Source organism: Adiantum capillus-veneris, chromosome 25, assembly GCF_014529385.1.
Source record: "Adiantum capillus-veneris isolate H3 chromosome 25, ASM1452938v2, whole genome shotgun sequence".
NCBI lineage: Eukaryota > Viridiplantae > Streptophyta > Polypodiopsida > Polypodiales > Pteridaceae > Adiantum > Adiantum capillus-veneris.
Genome location: NC_140955.1, coordinates 90,994,540 through 91,013,472, shown reverse-complemented (window position 1 = coordinate 91,013,472; position 18,933 = coordinate 90,994,540). Strand labels below are relative to the sequence as shown.

Genomic DNA, 18,933 nt, shown 5'->3' with positions numbered 1-18,933 from the left:
CGGCCTGAAACTGTATAGCGGCTGTATTCGCTGACTATGTGCTGGTCTGCCGTCCAAGCTAGATCACTCACTGTTTAAAGACGAGACAGTAAGGGGGACTGGTTGCAGCCCAAAATTGCCCAGCAGACCTCTTTCACACTGGTTGTAGAGTGCTTAGCAGACCCTACCTGCTGGGTGCTTTGCATGTGCTGCTACTGCCTGCTGTACCTGTAGCATGTGCATACCTGTTGCATTTGCTTGCGTGCACCTATTGCAGAGGTGGTGTGTCACCTACTGCTGTCCTACTCCAAAGCTGATGCGTAGCGTGAGAGAGAGCTCTGTGCAACGGGCTGGCTGGAGCACCGTACCTTACGCGATGGTTGCACCACCTTACCCGATGGCTCATTCACTTACATGATCAAAACTGCCAATATGATTGCCGATGGTTGCTGCACCTTACGCGATGGTTGCACCACCACACCCAGACAATTTCCACACACAGAGAGAGAGAGAGAGAGAGAGAGAGAGAGAGAGAGAGAGAGAGAGAGAGAGAGAGATGATTTGATTTGATATTTACGTCCTCGGGGGGCCAAAATGACCCATGGGACCCTAGAAAACTCTAAGCAAACTCCCCTTGCGGGGGTGTGTGGTGTGTAGCACCCTTTGCCTTTTCCATGAGTAGTGTGTGATGTTCTAGAATACTGGCTAGGTATATGCCTAGAGCTGTAGGAGATGGGTCGGTTTTAGAGAGCAATTGCTCAAGAGTAGTGCATCCCCTTGTAAGCTGTTGAAAATCAACGCGTATGTCAGTGTATGCGGGGCATTCTAGAGTCACATGTGTCTCATCCTCAATCTTTTGTAAATTGCATTGGGTGCATTGTCTTTGGCTTGCATCAATTTTCAGCCATCCTCCTGTCTCTACTTTCAGCCTGTGAGCTCTCATACGCATCATAGTGATGGCTCTTCTTGCTCGGTGACACATAGGAGTTCTTATGTGAACTTGTGTTTCTGACATTTTGTATGCCTCCCAATACTTTGTGTGTACATGTTTGCAGTAGTATTCAAATTTAGATCTGTGTGTAGCCGTCTTCCATTTGTTGTGGAGATTGTCTAGCGCTGTCAGCTCAAAATTCAGCATATAATCTCCTTCTTTTCCTTCTTCGATAGGCATGTCTACATATGCTTCCACATTCCATCTTGCAAACCATCTCTTGATGTCTTGTACCAGACTTGAGGAGAGGATTTTGCTCTTGTTGGTTTTTTGTGGTGCACAACCGACTCCCCATGCCACTTGTGGTATTCTATTGGGAGACATCTTCTTCACTTTCATAATGTATTTGTACATTCTCTGCAATGCTTTCATTTCTAATGGCCTGTTGCCTGTTTCCAACATCATCACGGAGTATGGTGTCGTCGTTTTGACCCCAAGATGTCTACATAAGAACTTCTTTTGTATCTTTTCTATTTCGTTCCATGTACTCGCCGATATGCTAGCACCCCAAACTTCCACCCCGTATAGTATGGTCTGTACTACGCATGTTTCAAATACCATTGCTTTGATCTCCCATCTTCGGATATTGCTTTGTGTACACATATTCTCAAATTGGTAGTATTTGGCCTTGCCCGCATCAAGTCTGCTTCTTACACGACTTCCCCATGCATGATTGGAAGGAATATCCATTCCCAAGTATTTAAAACTATCCACCACTTCGATTGCTTGGTCTAGGTACATGATACATCACCTTGGGCTGATTTTCTATTTTGTGTGTTCTTATGGACATAATCTTCGTCTTTTTCACATTGATAGCTAAGCCCGTAGCTTCACAGAAAGCATGCACGGCATCCATTGATCTTTGTAATGACCTGAGGTTATATGCAAAAAGGACTACATCCGCATATATGAGAAGCCAAAGTATGAAAGCTCCAATACTTGGTCTATCTTCTTCTTGTGCGAGTGCTTGTTGTATGAAGTCCTCAAGTTGATCTATGCGTAATCCAAAAAGTGTTGGGGACAGAGGGCAGCCTTGTTTCACTCCCATGTTACTTTCGAACTCTTGGGAGAAACCCGTTTGCATTTTCAACGTGCATCTCACCTTTTTGTAGAGACGAGCCACCGCCGCTCTAAGGTGTATCGGTACTCCAATGTTTTCCATTCTTTTCCACAAACCATCTCTGCAAACTGTGTCAAACGCTTTTTTGAAGTCCACAAAACACCAATACAAAGTTTTGCCCTTCAATCGGCTTTCTTCCATCAATACTCTGAGCGACATGAGGTGATCTATAGTGCTGTATTGACATCTAAAGCCTGCTTGACCAATTGCACGTTTGTCATTACATTCAGCCCATACACTGATCTCTTTTTCCAAAATGCTACCCAAGAGTTTTGCCATGCATGAACCAACCATATTAGTGCGATAGTTTTCTGGCTGACTTCTGTCCCCACTTTTGAATAAGGCCTTAATCCAATTTTCTTGCCGATCTGCGGGTAGATCTTGCGTGGCTGCTTGATTTAGGAGTCTATGGATCCATTCCTTGGCCACCTTGCTTGACCATTTCAGCGTTTCCGAGCTCATGTTATTGGTGTCTAGTGCTTTCCCATTCTCAAGCTTTTGTATACCTTTTAGAGTTGCCTTCATAGTCAAGGGTTCTTTCGTTTGCAACTCGGGTTGATTTCCAATCATTTCCTTAGCATCTTTGTGTACATAAAGTTGTTCCACATAAGCATACATTTCTTCTTGGCTGATGTCTCCCATGATATCCTGTCGTTTCCCTTTCATTTTCCGCCATGCCCCTTTCGGGTTCTCTTTGAAATGCTTGATCTCTTTTTGTTCTTTTTCCAGCTCATATCTTCTTCTTTTCTTTCATAGGAGTGCATTATATTCTTTGACTAAAGGTGTCCATTCCTCCTCTGATTTGAGTGTCATTCTCAACCTGTGTTTCGCTGCCTTACATTCTTCATCAAACCATGAATTATGTGGCATGCCTTGTGCATCTTTCTTCTGTTTGCGAGCTCTACCCATTACAACTTCAAGAGTTGTGATCATTGCTTGTTTGAAAATTAGCCACGTGTCTTCAACATTGCAGGGCATGTCATGTACCATGAGTATGCTATCAAGAAAAGTCGCATATTCCTTTTTCTTGTCTATTTGCATTTTGTATGACCAAGTCGGCTCTGCTGCTATCTTTTCCTTCCTTTGTGTGGGCACTCGTAACCATACGTGAATGGGTGTGTGGTCCGAGTTTGGGGATCGTTCTCCCACCGCAAAATCATGTATTATGTGTGATCCATCGTAACTAACCAACATGTAGTCAATGGTGCTCATCCCTTTATTGGCCGTGTAGCATGTGTATTTACCCGAGTTTGCAAATTTCCGCGATCCATTTATGACTAATATTTGCATGGAGTTCATCATGCTCATCAAGGCTGATCCTTGTGGATTTGTTATTTGGTCATGAGAGCACCTCTCCCACATAGGATCGGGGGTGTCATATCCCTCCTTATTGGCAGGATGTAGTGTGAAATCCACAACTTGCATTTGAGTGTGTGCTATACGAGCATTCAAGTCTCCCATAAGCATGACTATGCCCTCTTTGTGTAGGTTTCAATATCTGCATACAATTCTCCAAAAGGATCTCCTTTGTCTATTTTGAAGGCATTATAGAATGACGACACTCTATGCAGTATGTAGCATCCAGCAAGGAGTATTAGCTTATCCTTTGTCTCAATTTTGATCCAGATATATCTTTTATATTCATCAACCTTGCTTATTTTGATCACCTTGTGCAATTCCTCCTTGTACATTACTGCAACCCCACCTTGACCCCTCATTTTCATACTTGGCATCCATATGGATTGTGTCATATATCCCTCAATGCAAGGGATACAGCATGCATCATGTTCCCATGTTTCAAGCAAAAAAAGTACATCTGCTTTAGGCAAAACTTCTTGCAGACCATCTCCTTTGTGCCAAGGGAAACCCCGACAATTCCAACTTGTTACGTGTATATCTGTGATTCCATGGGTCCCTACCTGTCATGTCTCCTGTGATGTCCCCGTAGTAGGGGATGCGTTCTTCATATGCCTGTCTCCGTTTTTTTTGTTGCATGGACGTTCTGTCCTCACTAATGTAGATTGTGCTATCTTTTAAGAAAATCCGTGCATTCTCAAGGATGATGGCTCGTTTGTGCGCATCTAACAATGTGCATACAATCGCACGATTTCCCTCGGCTCTTTTTTGGCCCAAACGGTGTGCCCCGTATACGACCACGTCTTGCATTCCAAACTTGTCTATGATGATAACTGTTACATCCGTGTTCAATGTGAGCACTTTTTCATTGTCAGATTTGGGTACGCCACGAATCACAATGTTCATATTGCGTTTCTCACGTTCATGGTATTCTGTCTCATCCACATTTACATACCCATTTGTCGCATGTGATATAGCATGTGAATTCGCATGGCCATTCCTTACTACATTTGCCCATGAGTTTGCATGCACAAGTACATTTTGTTGTGTGTCGCATACATTTGCAAGCTTCTCCTCTTGGGTAGTTACCTGCTTGTTTAAAGTGTCTTGTAATGCTTGAAATTTCTCCTCTTGTTGCATGATTTTCAGGTCCTGCATCTTGATTGTGTGCTCTAACTCCTGGTTTTTGAGAGCAAGTTTCTTAATGTCCTCACTCTGCCTCATCATCATTTCTTGCATAGATGTAATGAAACGCCATATGTCTTGCATAGAGCATACAACTGGACCGTCCATTCTTGTGATTGTACCTGTGTTTTTCCTTGTACCTGTGCTTGTCCCTGTACCTGTAGTTGTACCTGTACCTGTTTCTGTTTTGGGTGGAGTGGCTAGTTTTTCTTTCGTGTTCGCCATTGTGCGTATTGGTGATGATCGTACTGATAGGCCACTTCTTGAGACTCGCAGATTGACGGCCTCACTCATACATGAAGAGAGGGATGCTCTGTTATTGAAAATGAGACTAAGACTAAGACAGCCTGCGCGCGAGCAGCAGGCATTGGCCTGCGCCTGAGGGAGAAAGGGCTTGACCTGCACGCGCGTCAGCAGCAGCAGGCAGCAGACGCACACGCAACAGTCAGAGAGAGAGAGAGAGAGAGAGAGAGAGAGAGAGAGAGAGAGAGAGAGAGAGAGAGAGAGAGAGAGAGAGAGAGAGAGAGAGAGAGAGAGAGAGAGAGAGAGAGAGAGAGAGCAACAGCATTGGCCTGTGCCTGAGGGAGAAAGGCTTGACTTGCGCGCGCGTCAGCAGTAGAGAGAGAGAGAGAGAGAGAGAGAGAGAGAGAGAGAGAGAGAGAGAGAGAGAGAGAGAGAGAGAGAGAGAGAGAGAGAGAGAGAGAGAGAGAGAGAGAGAGAGAGAGAGAGAGAGAGAGAGAGAGAGAGAGTTATATTAACGTCTTCAAAAGGCCAAAATGACCTATGAGACCAAAAAGTTACAATTGGTGAATCTGATACCATGTCTGAGTACAGAAATTACAAAGTTACAAAGAACTAACACTAAAACACTAAGGAGAAAGGAAATTGGGGGGGGGGGGGGTGTGGGTTCAGATAATCTCTCATCGGTTGCTGTCGGATCTCATTGACATCCTCCATGGTCAGTACTCTGGTTGGGCGTCTTGCATGTCGAGCTAGAGTGATCTGTATCTTCTGTTGCAGCCTTCGTCGATAGTGGGAGACCCCCCGAGGTCGTGGACGTTTGGATCTGCCAAGCTCAGTGGCTCGTTCAAGCAGTGTACCTCTAGTATTAGTAGGCTCTGAGATCTGCTGTAATGACTGCTCCGTTGGCTCTCCTCTGACTGGTGTAAAGAAATCTGTGATTCGTCTCTGAGACCGTCTTTCCCCTGATGTCCTCAGCAAGCTCTCCCTAAGTCTGCGCAACTCTAGCAGGAACAATCCGAGACACCTTTGATCCTTGTATCTCATGACTCTAGAAAAAGGTTGGAACCCTTCTCTGAATAGGCAATGGAAGCGGCCATGTATCTCATAGTATGCCGGGCAATGACATGTGTAGTGCAGCTCTCTCTCTGGCTCTAAGTTACATAGGTGACATATCCTGGCCCCTGCCGGCACCCCTCGAAATCGGCCAGTCTCGATCTGGAGCTGATGTGAGGATGTGCGTATCTGTCCAATAGCATATCTTATCCCATGAGATAAGTGTGTATCCATGTATGCAGGCCTAGTCACAAAGCCGTCCTCCGTGAGTTGGAGAAGATGCTCTCTGTAGAAGGCCATCTTCGTGCCCAACTCCTGTGTCGGCTGTATCCATGTGCTCTTGGTATTTAGCTGAATCAGATCCTGACGTATGAGTCTGGTGATCTCTGTCCGTGTGAGAGACGGGGAGGGTGCATCCACGGAGTATTGAAGCGGAGGTAATCTATCCATGTTAAGACCATGCGACTGAAACCATGCTGTCATCTGTCCATACCAACATGTTGTATCGCCTTGTAGAGCTAGTTGTCAAGATGACTCTAGGGCAAGCCGAGCGTATCTGTCCCTAGGAAGATCCCATAGACCGTGCATAAAGGAAAGTGATCTCGTCAATGCCTCCACACGAGAGGGGAGGGGGGGGGGGGGGGCTCGGATAATCTCATGTGGTACTGAGACCTTAGCCCCAATCATCCGAGCGATCATAGAGACCAGAGGCCTCTCCATACATTTCCATCAATCTGTGTTGCCAGATCTCCCATGGTGGTCTACTGAGGGTCCCCAAACCTGAACTCCATAGAGCATAGCTGGAGTCACTAGAGTGTCAAAAAGCCAAAGCTTTGTTCGCGGTTCGCGGTTCCTGAAACTGAACTTGCGAACACCTCCTCTCCAGTCCTCCCAAAGTTGCATATGCTCTCGTCAGTCTAGTCTCTGATGCTCTCCTTAGTGAAAACACCCGTCCACCGAAGACTACCCCAAGATAAGTATACGCATCTGTGTACTCCACAGTCTCCTGGCCATACATAAATGTGGGTGCCGACCTCTTGACCCACTGTGGTGTGGTGTTGAACACCATAACCTTGGTTTTCCCCATATTGACAGACAATCCATTGTCATGAGCAAATGTATGCAGAGCATCCAAATAACGCTACATCCCCTCTGTCAGAAATCAGCACAGTATCATCAGCATATAGTAACAGCGGAATCCATGTCCTTGCTAGCTGAGTCCCCCTATCCCCCTAACGCTCTATATAATCCGAAAACTCATCCACATACATCCCAAAAAGAGTCGGGGTAGGGGGCATCCCTGCTTTACTCCAATAGTGGAGTGGACCATGTCAGACATTCCCTCAGTGGTGCGTACCCGCCCCATCACTGTCCTGTATAGAGCCAGAATACCCCATATCAGCTCTGTAGACACACCCATGTCCTGTAGTCTGTGTATAAGTCTGGCTCTCGGCACTGTGTCAAAAGCTTTGCGGAAATCCACAAAGCTACAATAGATCCTCTTGCCATGGTGTCTACCCTCAATAATAGCTCTGAGTGTTAGAATCTGGTCAAGAGTGGAGAAACCTCTCCTCAAACCTGCTTGCCCTGGTGCTCTTATGCCCTCTCGCTCTGCCCATCTACTCAGCTCCTGCTCAAGAATGGATGCATACAACCTAGCTAATGTGTGACCAACCATGATGGTGCGATAATTCGCGGGAATCATGGGATCTCCTGACTTGAAAATAGGCACAATCGTAGACATACTCCAAATCTCCGGGAAGCCTTCATACATGAATCGATTAAATATCATAGCCAGGAGCTTTGCAAGCATATCTCTGGCATGGGATGAAGTGCTCTGCTACTAGACCATCATGATCATGTGCTCTCCTTGTCTTCATCCTGTCAATGGCTTTCCTTACCCTTTCGGCAGTAAAGAAAGAACATGTCTCCGAGCATGTCTCTAGTGGGTCCGGCAGAGGTGGTTGCCTTGATGCTATGTAGAGAGATGTGGCATATTCCCCCCATGTCTCAGTGGAGGTGACCGCTGGTGATGGTGAATGCTTAGCCTCCATGCTTCGCTTGAGTCCTGACTTATAAATAGCTGATATAGATCCCGCTCTAGCTGAGATAGATAGGCCCTTTTCTTTCGTCGCACTAGGTGGCGAAAGATAATCCATGACTGTCGATGTGTGATAATACCCATGAGCACTTCCCTCTGTAATTTGATCCTCGTCTCTCTGCACTCCTCATCATACCAACTATTCTGGGGCATGCTCCCAGATCGTCTCTGTGTGGGTTGGCTGTGGGGGTATGCCTTTGATGCTGCATCATGGAGTGTCTCTGTCAGTATCTGAGTGAATTCATCTAGTGGCTGTCCCGGCTCCTAGGTGCATAGCCGTCTGTATATCTCATCCATATACACAGAATCCGTCTCTCCTAATGGGGCTATGCTGAACTGAAAGGTCGGGTGAAAGACACGATAGCATGATCAACTGCTACTCCAACTGGGCTAGTGCCCACCATGAAATCCTGAAAGAATGGAATGAGACCTAGCTGGGCCATAACATAATCCACTGTGTTGGCACCATGTCGGTGTGGAAAGCAAGTAAAACCTCCAGCTGTCAAAAATACTTGTAGGCCATTCACAATGGCCAATCTGTGTGCCGTTCCCATATCTATCAAGTATCTGCCATATTCATTGTATTCCTCATCTTGTGATAGTCCGGATAGACCCATCTCTGTGACGTCCAGCTCCCTAAGCATTTCTTCGGAAGTATCATAAAATATTGTCTAGTGGTGGGCAGTCCTAGCATTGAAATCCCCTAGTATGATAATGTCACCATCCTTGGAAAACTCCCATATGTCATTATCCAAAATAGCAAAGGGTGATTGTCCTCTAGGTGATGCATATACTTACGTACTAGGAGGGAAGTAACAAATAGCAATCTAGAGGTATCTGCCCGTCTCTGCCCTGAGCCTCACCCACATGTACCTAGCCTGTTCATCCTTGCGTGCTCATAGTTACCCGGAACGCGGAACGAGAACGGTGACGGGATCCCCGCGGAACGGGGGAACGGCTAGGGGTCCGGAACGGGAATGGCGCAGAACGGGAGGTATAAAAAACACCCAAATAGTGCATTTTTTAGCTCCTTGTGTTTAAATACAAGGAGTTTTAGAGTTCTTTGACTCTAATACTCACAAAAAACTCCTTTTGAAGACCATTCAACCTTGCTATGACTAGATGATGATGAGAGAGAGAGAGAGAGAGAGAGAGAGAGAGAGGGAGAGGAAGAGAGCTTGAAGGCTTGAAGCCTTGAGCCTTGAGAGAGTGAGTCTTGAGAGGGAGAGATCTTGAGAGTGTGAGAGGGAGAGAGCTTGAGCCTTGAGGATTAGCTTGTGGAGAGAAAGGGGGAGGGGGGTGCATTTTATGAGTCCTTTGAGGCCTTGCACACTTCAAAAAGAAGCCCAAACATTGACTTCAATTTTTTCAATTTTTGCCAAATTTGTTTGTAGCTGTTGGTCGTTCCAGGGGCATTTTGGAACGTTCCGGGGGAATTCCGGAACGTTCCGGAACGGCTGTTCCGGTTTGCATTGGCCACCCGGAATGTCAGACGTTCCGGGACGTTTCGGAACGTTCGGGAAGGAAATTGCCCCCCGGAACGTCGGAACGGGGGCTAGGGGGGGTTCCCCGGTAACTCTGTGCGTGCTATATATATCATTGGCTGCAGTTCCTCCCTGAATAGAACTGCCAACCCCCCTGATCCTTGTCCTCGATGCTTCGATCTAGTCTCTTGTCTGCAAGCTGTCTCCCATCTATATCCGCTCACCTGTGGCATGGATTGTCCAGGTGCTTGATGTGTCTCAGAGTAGAAAATGATGTCTCTCCCTGTGAAGCTATCCTCAAAGGCCCCTACATCAAGACGGAGTGACCCATTACAATTCCAAGTTGCCAACTTTAGTGTGGTCCCATAGGTCTCACACCGTCATGAGGGGCATCGCTCCAATATCACCACCTTTCCATCCCTGTAAAAAGCAATCTTCCCCTTTTTCCCTTGCTCCTCTTATTTCCGGCATTACTTCTTGCATATGAGCAATCTGCAAGAGGGTGAGGTCATCTCCAAGAAAGATGCCAGTCTTCTTTAGAGTCGGTCTCTTCTTCAAGAAGTCTTTCTTCGCTTCCATGGAGGGGAAGCAAAGAATGAGTGCCCTTTCCTTCGAGGTTTCTCCGTTGCTCCCACTTTTCTTTGTGCCCACTCTCCAAGCCCTCGTATGCGTCTGCTCGCTGACTCCCACCAGAGTCATGAGTGCTTTCACCTCTTTATCCACATTATCTTGGCATCTGAGGCCACATATCCTTACGTGTAAGGCCCGCACACATCACCTTTGCTCCTCTTCTAGTGTCAAGTTGATGATGGTTGGCGTGGGAGTGTGGGTTATTTCCTTGCTTTTTCCTTTCTTGACAATCTCGATCCATTTTTCGGCCTTCTCTGCTTTTTGTTGGGTCTTTGTGATGACATCTACCCACGAGGTCATCGTTTCTTTTTGTTGCTCCCCACCTTCCTTGATGGCCCATACTTGTTCCTTAATCGTGTTCAGTTCTTCAATGACAGAGGGTTGAAGCTCTCCTTCTTCGAGGACATTCTGCGATCGCACCTCTGCAAGCTCTCTCTTGAGTAGTGCGATTTCCTCATCTTGGGCCTTCACGCGATCCTCGAGTGTATGTATCGTGCTTGCTTGTGCTGCTACGCGTGCGTCGAGTTCGTTAATAGTACCTAGGAGGTGGCGGTTGATCTTGCTGATGGACTCGCTCAATTCTTCTTTGCATTTTTGGATGGCATCCTCCACCGGGTCGTCCGAGAGAGAGAAATGAAATGAAATCAAAAGTTATATTAACGTCTTCAAAAGGCCAGAATGACCTATGAGACCAAACTGATACAAAAGTGGTGAATCTGTTACAATGTCTGGATACCTTAGTACTAATGTACTAAGTGTGAAAAGTGTGAAAATAAATGTGAAAAAAACTAAATACAAAGTATTAAATAAACTTCTTAGGAGCATTCTGGGTGTCTGGCTAGAATGCTTCTAATCCTTTGTTGTGGTCTCCTCCGGTGAAGTGTGCTTCTGCATCTCGGTCGTGGTCGTCTCGATTTCCTAAGCTCAATCGCCCTATCAATGAGGGTGCCTTTGGTATAAATGTGGGTACTCCTTTGTGCTGGCTGCTGGCCTCTTGCTTCTCCTTCCACTCCTGCTTCTCTCGATCCGAAGAAATCTGTGATCTGCCTCTGAGACTGTAGAGCTCTTTGTCTTCTCATTAGATTATCCCTGTGCCGATGTAGTTACAGTAGGTACAAGCCTAAGCATCTTTGATCTTGGTATTGCATAACTCTATTTAGAGGTCCAAAGCCTTCTTTAAATAGGCAATGGAAACGCCCACGTATCTCATAGTATACGGTGCAATGGCATATGTAGTGTATTCTGTCTCCGGCTCCATTCCGCATAACTTGCAAATTCTGCTCTCAGGTGGATTCCCCTAAATCTGCCAAATTCAATTTCCAGCGGGTGTGAGGATGTACCAATCTGACCAATAGCACATCTCAAACCATGAGACAGGTGGGTATCCATGTAGCTCGGGCGAATCACAAATCCATCTTCAGATAGCTGTAGGAAGTTTTCTTTGTAGTCGGCCATCTTCGTGCCCAATTCTTGTGTAGGGTCTATCCATGTCCTCTTAGTATCCAACTGTATAAGATCCTGGCGGATGATTTTATTAATCTCCGTTCATGTAATTGCCAATGATGGAGCCTCAAAAGAGTATTGGAAGGGGGGTAATCTTTCCATACTAAACCCGTGTCTCTAAAACCACGAGGACAGTTGCGCATACCAGCATGATGTATCTCCTTTCATTGCTAATTGTCGAGAGCCAGTCTAGTATATCGGCAATTATTTGTATCCCACAAACCATGTATAAAGGACACTAATCTGGTAAGAGCTTCAATTTCTATCGGAGGGGCAGCTAGTTCCGCTCGGGTAATCGAGTGTGGTACGGAGGCCTTGGCTCTAATCATTCGGGAAATCATAGATACCAAAGGTCTCTCCATTGACTTCCAATTATCCTGATCCATAGATGCTCCCCAAATCTGGACCCCATAAAGCATAGCCGAAGCCACCACAGTATCAAAGAGCCAAAGTTTTGTTCGTGGTTCCTGAAACTGCACTTGTGAACACATCCTCTCCAACCCTCCCAAGGCCGCAGAGGCTCTGGACAATCTAGCTTCCGCTGCTTTCTTAAGAGTAAACTTCGGTCCTGCAAATACACACCAAGGTATGTGTATGCATCTGTGTACTCTACTGTATCTTGGACATATGCAAATGTAGGTGCCGATCTCCTAACCCACTGCGGTGTGGTGTTAAACACCATAACTTTGGTTTTACCCAAGTTTACCGACAGTCCACTATCCTCCGCAAATTTATGTAATGCATCTAGCGGCCTCTGCATTCCAATCTGGTGATTCTGCTATCAATACAATATCATCTGCATACAACAACGAGAGAGAGAGAGAGAGAGAGAGAGAGAGAGAGAGAGAGAGAGAGAGAGAGAGAGAGAGAGAGAGAGTATATACCATCAGCCTGCAATTGTAATCTGTAATTGTGGAGTTTGTAGTATCTGCGCTTTGACAGTCTGTCTCTCTCGTCACACAACTACCATCTCTGCAGAGCTGATTTTTAGCATAGCAAGCAGCACAATCATCTTCTTTCCTGAATTGCACAGCAGGAATTTAAAGGAAGCATAATGACAATAAGGTAGCTAAATATTTTTCTAGGTGCTTACCAGATAAGATGAATTAATTTTCCTTCTTCAAAATGAATGTCTAATGTAAGCTCAGGAACTCTTCCCTGTCATATAACTGGCATCTCAAGAAAGACACAACATCATCATGACTATTGCAAAGCGAGATTACAGGCAACTTACATCAGCATATAGGAAAAAGCGAGGCTTCGAGATCACTGTTGGATTCCTTCCGGCAAAGACAACAAGACTGGCATCTCCTGTAAACTGCAATCTAAATGTACGTGCAACGTCTTAAGCATGCAAGATAGTTGCTTACATCAAGCCCTAGAATCTTAATTGTGCTGTTTGAAAATACTTACATTACGCCTCAATTCAACATAGCTTGCGTTATCAAGCTCAAATTGTCCAATTTGTTCAATAACAGGTCGAAACACACTTGTGCGAGCAGCTAGAGGAAGTTGCTGCATAAAATAACAATTTCGGTGAACAAAATTCACAAGAAATAGGTCTGACATATGCTGTGCACGTAAAGAGTTGTTGAGGCAGCATGAGTTTAAAAATTGAATAGCCTTAACCAACAAAGTCTCTAGGACCTCCAAGTGGTAACGCCTACTGACACTTGAACATCAAAATAGGAAAAACATAACATCTCATAACAGGCTATGTCATATCCAGGTGTCTTAAAACCAACAGTTTTCCTTAAAACGACACTAGATTTGTGCAGACTGGTTTCTGAAACTGAAAGAAGGCTCGAAAGTTGGTACAATTGCAGTCCTAGACAAGATCGCAATTGAGCAACTAGTGACATTGCAAAATAAGGAGGAAGAACAAAAAATTATAGCAGAGAAAATGGCGTTCTAGTATCCCAAGCCTAAGCAGAAGTTTGTTTAAACACAGGGCAAAATGTTGCTTTAAATTAGGAGCACTTCATTCTTTCATCATAGTCAGTCTGAATCTTGTTAAAGCTTCCATGAAGAACAAAGATGACTCCACAAAAGAACTAAATAGCCACCCCCTGTTAATGCCGTAAGGTTTATAGCATCTTGCAAAAAAAACAAGCCCCTCTCCTCTACCGTCCAATGGCAATCTCCCTACACTTAACAGAGCAAGATTGACTCCTTGATACTTCAACTCACATTTACTACCACAACCTCTATCAGCTCTTTGATCTTTACAGGTTTGTTGCAGAGAGCCGTTTCAAAGGGCACATCATGGCGTTCTTGCATGAAAACGCCATGCTTCTTCCATAACCACAAAGAATAAGAAGAAGCCCAAGACCCCAGCAACCTCTCTCCATTTGATATCATCCCTTGAAGAGGCTACACTGTTTATACAATTTAAAAAAGATAACATTGATGTCTCTTAAAGGCCAAAATGGCCTACGAGATCAGAACAAGGTACAACTAATGATGATACCTCTCATTATAGAGTGTCACCAAGAATGAAACAAAATGCTGACTAAATCCCCGGCTAGAATAGAAAATAGACTCCTGAAAGACTCTGGAGCTGTAGGCTACTACTACTGGCGAATTGTAGGAGTAGTCTCTACCCAGCAGCACATCTCCATCAAGGGTTGGTTTGAAGAGGGAGAGACCATTAAGTAATCATACATTCCTCCTCTGAGAACTCAGTGGGCGATGATGGCTTGAATATGCAGATGGTGAGGAGGCTATTAGCGAGTTCCTCTAGAGAGGCCCCTATGACACGGTAGGTCAGAGGATGAGGAAGTAGCTGCTGGAGTTGCAGTACTGGATGTAAGGGCCCTCTGAGTTGGTAGCACAGGGCCTGCTACTTTCCTGTCCCGATAAAAAAATATATGTAGTAGTGTGCCATTTTTGCACTGAGTGGGGGTGAGGGCCTGATCCATCTCCGGAAATATCTTATGTCCGGCAGAGAATGATCGGGTTGCCGTTTGATCGAGCTCTTAGAAGTATGAGAGTATGCATGTGCATACCCGAGGTTATCATGTACAATGGACCTTGAGCAATGCAGGCTGGGAGACCCTGCATTACACTAGCCAAGTGCAATATAAGCTAAGGGAGACTACATAAGCATGTACAGTAGGGTGTGCATGATCCCATTGTAAGGTTAACTAGGATGTGCAGATTTGCTTTTAGCAACCTAAGTAGCCACCAGTTGTGATCCCTGATGTGATCAATGAGATGTGGCTTTTCAATATGCAAAGCTTGGAGAGCAGCCCACAAGGGAAGAGTGAAAACTTGAATCTAACACGGACAAATTCATTGCAGACATGCAAAACTGAGCACACAAGGTGTTATGCAACCTGTCAAAGTGGAGAGAGAAGTGAAATGAAATGTTATATTAACGTCTTCAAAAGGCCAAAGTGACTTATGAGACCAGAAAGTTACAATGTGGTGGATATGATACAAAGTCAGAGTAACAAGATGACAAAATGACAGAATGACAAAATGACAAAATAAAATACTATGGAATCCTAAAATACTAGGTGCGGACTAAGCAGCTAAACAGAGAGAGAGAGAGAGAGAGAGAGAGAGAGAGAGAGAGAGAGAGAGAGAGAGAGATGTAATATGAACGTCTTCAAAAGGCCAAAATGACCTATGAGACCAAAAGGTTACATGTGGTGAATCTAATACCAGGTCTGGGTACAAAAAGTACAAAGAGTTGAAAAGAAAATAGTGGGTAGGGGTGGGGTGAAAGCTGATACAAGTGGAATACAAAGGGGTGTGAGAGAGAGAGAGAGAGAGAGAGAGAGAGAGAGAGAGAGATGAAATGATATAATAACGTCTTCAAAAGGCCAAAATTACATATGAGACCAATCTGTTACAAACTAGTGAATCTGATACCATGTCCCGGCACAAAAAAGAGATGCTAAAATGAACCTAGAAGTGCTACTAACTGGAACTATGTGCGGTATGTGTGATCATTGATACAATGGGTACCAAATACAAGAAGGTGATATAATGGGTCATGAATCTATCCTCATCTGTACTCTAGATTTTGATATAGTATGGCTCGAATACTCTATTGCAGTCTTTGTCCATGCTGTGAAGCTCCTCTCCTCAGTCGCAGGCGTCTCGATCTCCCTAGCTCCAATGCTCGGTCAATGAGAGTACCGCGTGTGTGAGTATGAGCTAAGCTTTGCACTGGCCGCTGCTCCTCTATCTGTCCATTGTCTAGTGGGAAGAAATCACTAATTTGTCTCTATCACTAATCTGTCTCTTGGATTGTCTCTTCAGATCTCCTCAGTAAACTGTCTCCTATAACTCCCGTAGATGTAGTCCAAGACATCTCTGGTCTTGATAGCTCGACTCTGGAGAACGGTTTGAAGCCTTCTCTGAATAGACAGTGGAAGAACCCCCGTACCTCGTAATACATTGTGTGCGCGCGCGCACACACACACAAAGAGAGAAATGAAATGAAATGTTATATTAACGTCTTCAAAAGGCCAAAATGACCTATGAGACCAATCAGTTACAAAATAGTGAATCTAATACCATGTCTGGGTACAAAAGAACTAGAAAAGAACTAGAAGTGGAACAAAATACTACTACTACTACTACAATCTAAAACTACGTGGGTGTAGCAACTGATACAATACAATACAATACAATATATATATATATATATATATATATATATATATATATATATATATATAGAGAGAGAGAGAGAGAGAGAGAGAGAGAGAGAGAGAGAGAGAGAGAGAGAGAGAGAGAAAATGAAATGAAATGTTATATTAACGTCTTCAAAAGGCCAGAGTGACCTATGAGACCAAACTGATACAAATGTGGTGAATCTGTTACAATGTCTGAAAAATGTGAAGTATGAAAATAAATGCGAAAAACTAAATACAAAGTATTAGGTAAACTTCTTAGGAGCATTCTGGGTGTTTGGCTAGAATGCTTCTAATCCTTTGTTGTAGTCTCGTCCGGTGAAGTGTGCTTCTGCATCTCGATCGTGGTTGTCTCGATTTCCTAAGCTCAATCGCCCTGTCAATGAGGGTGCCTTTGGTATGAATGTGGGTACTCCTTTGTGCTCGATGCTGGCCTCTTGCTTCTCCTTCCATTCCTGCTTCTCTCAATCCGAAGAAATCTGTGATCTACCTCTGAGGCTGTAGTGCTCTTTGTCTTCTCATTAGATTATCCCTGTGCCGATGTAGTTCCAGTAGGTACAAGCCTAAGCACCTTTGATCTTGGTATTGCATGACTCTATCTAGAGGTCCAAAGCCTTCTCTAAATAGGCAATGGAAACACCCAAGTAACTCATAGTATACGGTGCAATGACATATGTAGTGTAATTCTGTCTCCGGCTCCATTCCGCACTTGCAAATTCTGCTCTCAGGTGGATTCCCCTAAATCTGCCAAATTCAATTTCCAGCTGGTGTGAGGATGTACCAATCTGACCAATAGCACATCTCAAACCATGAGACAAGTGGGTATCCATGTAGCTCGCGCGAATCACAAAACCATCTTCAGATAGCTGTAGGAAGTTTTCTTTGTTGTTGGCCATCTTCGTGCCCAATTCTTGTGTAGGGTCTACCCATGTCCTCTTAGTGTCCAACTGTATAAGATCCTGGCGGATGATTTTATTAATCTCCGTTCGTGTGATTGCCAGTGAATGGAGCCTCAAGAGTGTATTGGAAGGGGGGTAATCTTTCCATACTGAACCCGTGTCTCTGAAACCACGAGGACAGTTGCGCATACCAGCATGATGCATCTCCTTTCATTGCTAATGTCGAGAGGATTCGAGGGCCAATCTAGTATTCGGCAATTATTTGTATCCCATAAACCATGTATAAAGGACATTGATCTGGTAAGAGCTTCAATTTCTATCGGAGGGGCAGCTAGTTCCGCTCGGATAATTGCGTGTGGTACAGAGGCCTTGGCTCTAATCATTCGGGAAATCATAGATACCAAAGGTCTCTCCATTGACTTCCAATTATCCTGATCCACAGATGCTCCCCAAATCTGGACCCCATAAAGCATAGCCGAAGCCACCACAGTATCAAAGAGCCAAAGTTTTGTTCGTGGTTCCTGAAACTGCACTTGTGAACACATCCTCTCCAACCCTCCCAAGGCCGCAGAGGCTCTGGACAATCTAGCATCTGCTGCTTTCTTAAGAGTAAACTTCGGTCCTGTAAATACCACACCAAGGTATGTGTATGCATCTGTGTACTCTACTGTATCCTGGCCATATGCAAATGTAGGTGCCGATCTCCTAACCCACTGCGGTGTGGTGTTAAACACCATAACTTTGGTTTTACCCAAATTAACCGACAGTCCGCTGTCCTCTGCGAATTTATGTAATGCATCTAACTGCCTCTGCATTCCATCTGGTGATGCTGCTATCAATACAATATGATCTGCATACAACAACAAAGGGATCCATGACCCTGCAAGTTGGGCACCTCTGTCACCCTCTCTATCAATGTAATCTCATACCTCATCTATATACATACCAAATAAAGTAGGGGACAGTGGGCATCCCTGCTTTACTCCAACGGTGGAATGAACAATGTCGGAATCCCCTTCTGGAGTACGTACATAGCCAGTTACTGACCCGTATAAGGCCATGATCCCCCAGATAATCTCTTTAGGGACCCCTAACTCTTGCATTCTGCGCGTCAATCTGGCCCTTGGTACTGTATCAAAAGCTTTCCGAAAATCCACAAAGCAACAATACATCCTTCTCCCGCTTGCTCTTCCTTCCTCAATAATGGCTCTGAGTGTAAGAATATGATCTAAAGTGGAATAACCCCTCCTGAATCCAGCTTGTCTTGTTGCCCTTATGCCCTCATTCTCTGCCCATCTACTCAACTTTTGTTCCACAATGGATGCGTACAGTCGGGTCAATGTGTGACGCACCATAATGGTAAGGTAGTTCCCGGGTATCATAGGATCCCCTGACTTAAAAATAGGTACGATAGTAGGTAATTTCCAAGATTCAGGTAATCCTTCACACATGACCCGATTAAACAGACGAGAAAGGACTTCTGAAAGTAGATTCCTTGCATGGATCAGATGTTCTGCTACTAAACCCTCATGATCATATGCTCTTCTTGTCTTCATCTTATCAATGGCTTTTTCCACCATTTCCGTGGTAAAGAAAGTACTAGTAGCAGGGCATGGCTCTAGCGGATCTGGTAATGGAGGCTGTCCAGATACCGTATATAATGATGTTACATATTGACCCCAAATCTCAGGAGAAGTAATTGTCGGAGGTGATGAGTGCTCGTGAAATAAACGCCAAGCC

The 18,933-nt window shown here is 44.8% G+C and overlaps 1 protein-coding gene across 2 annotated transcripts in view; it reads right to left on the bottom strand.

Moving 5' to 3' along the window:
* Positions 1-18,933, bottom strand: part of LOC147425270 (uncharacterized) — a 122,189-nt gene that overhangs the window by 17,925 nt on the left and 85,331 nt on the right. For both annotated transcript variants that reach the window (XM_086500184.1, XM_086500183.1), the window contains 4 exons: positions 13,059-13,160; positions 12,880-12,963; positions 12,739-12,803; positions 12,530-12,665 (listed from right to left, as the gene is read on the bottom strand). In XM_086500184.1, coding sequence (XP_086356310.1) covers positions 12,530-12,665; positions 12,739-12,803; positions 12,880-12,963; positions 13,059-13,160 — 387 coding nt within the window. The remainder of the gene's footprint in view (positions 1-12,529; positions 12,666-12,738; positions 12,804-12,879; positions 12,964-13,058; positions 13,161-18,933) is intronic.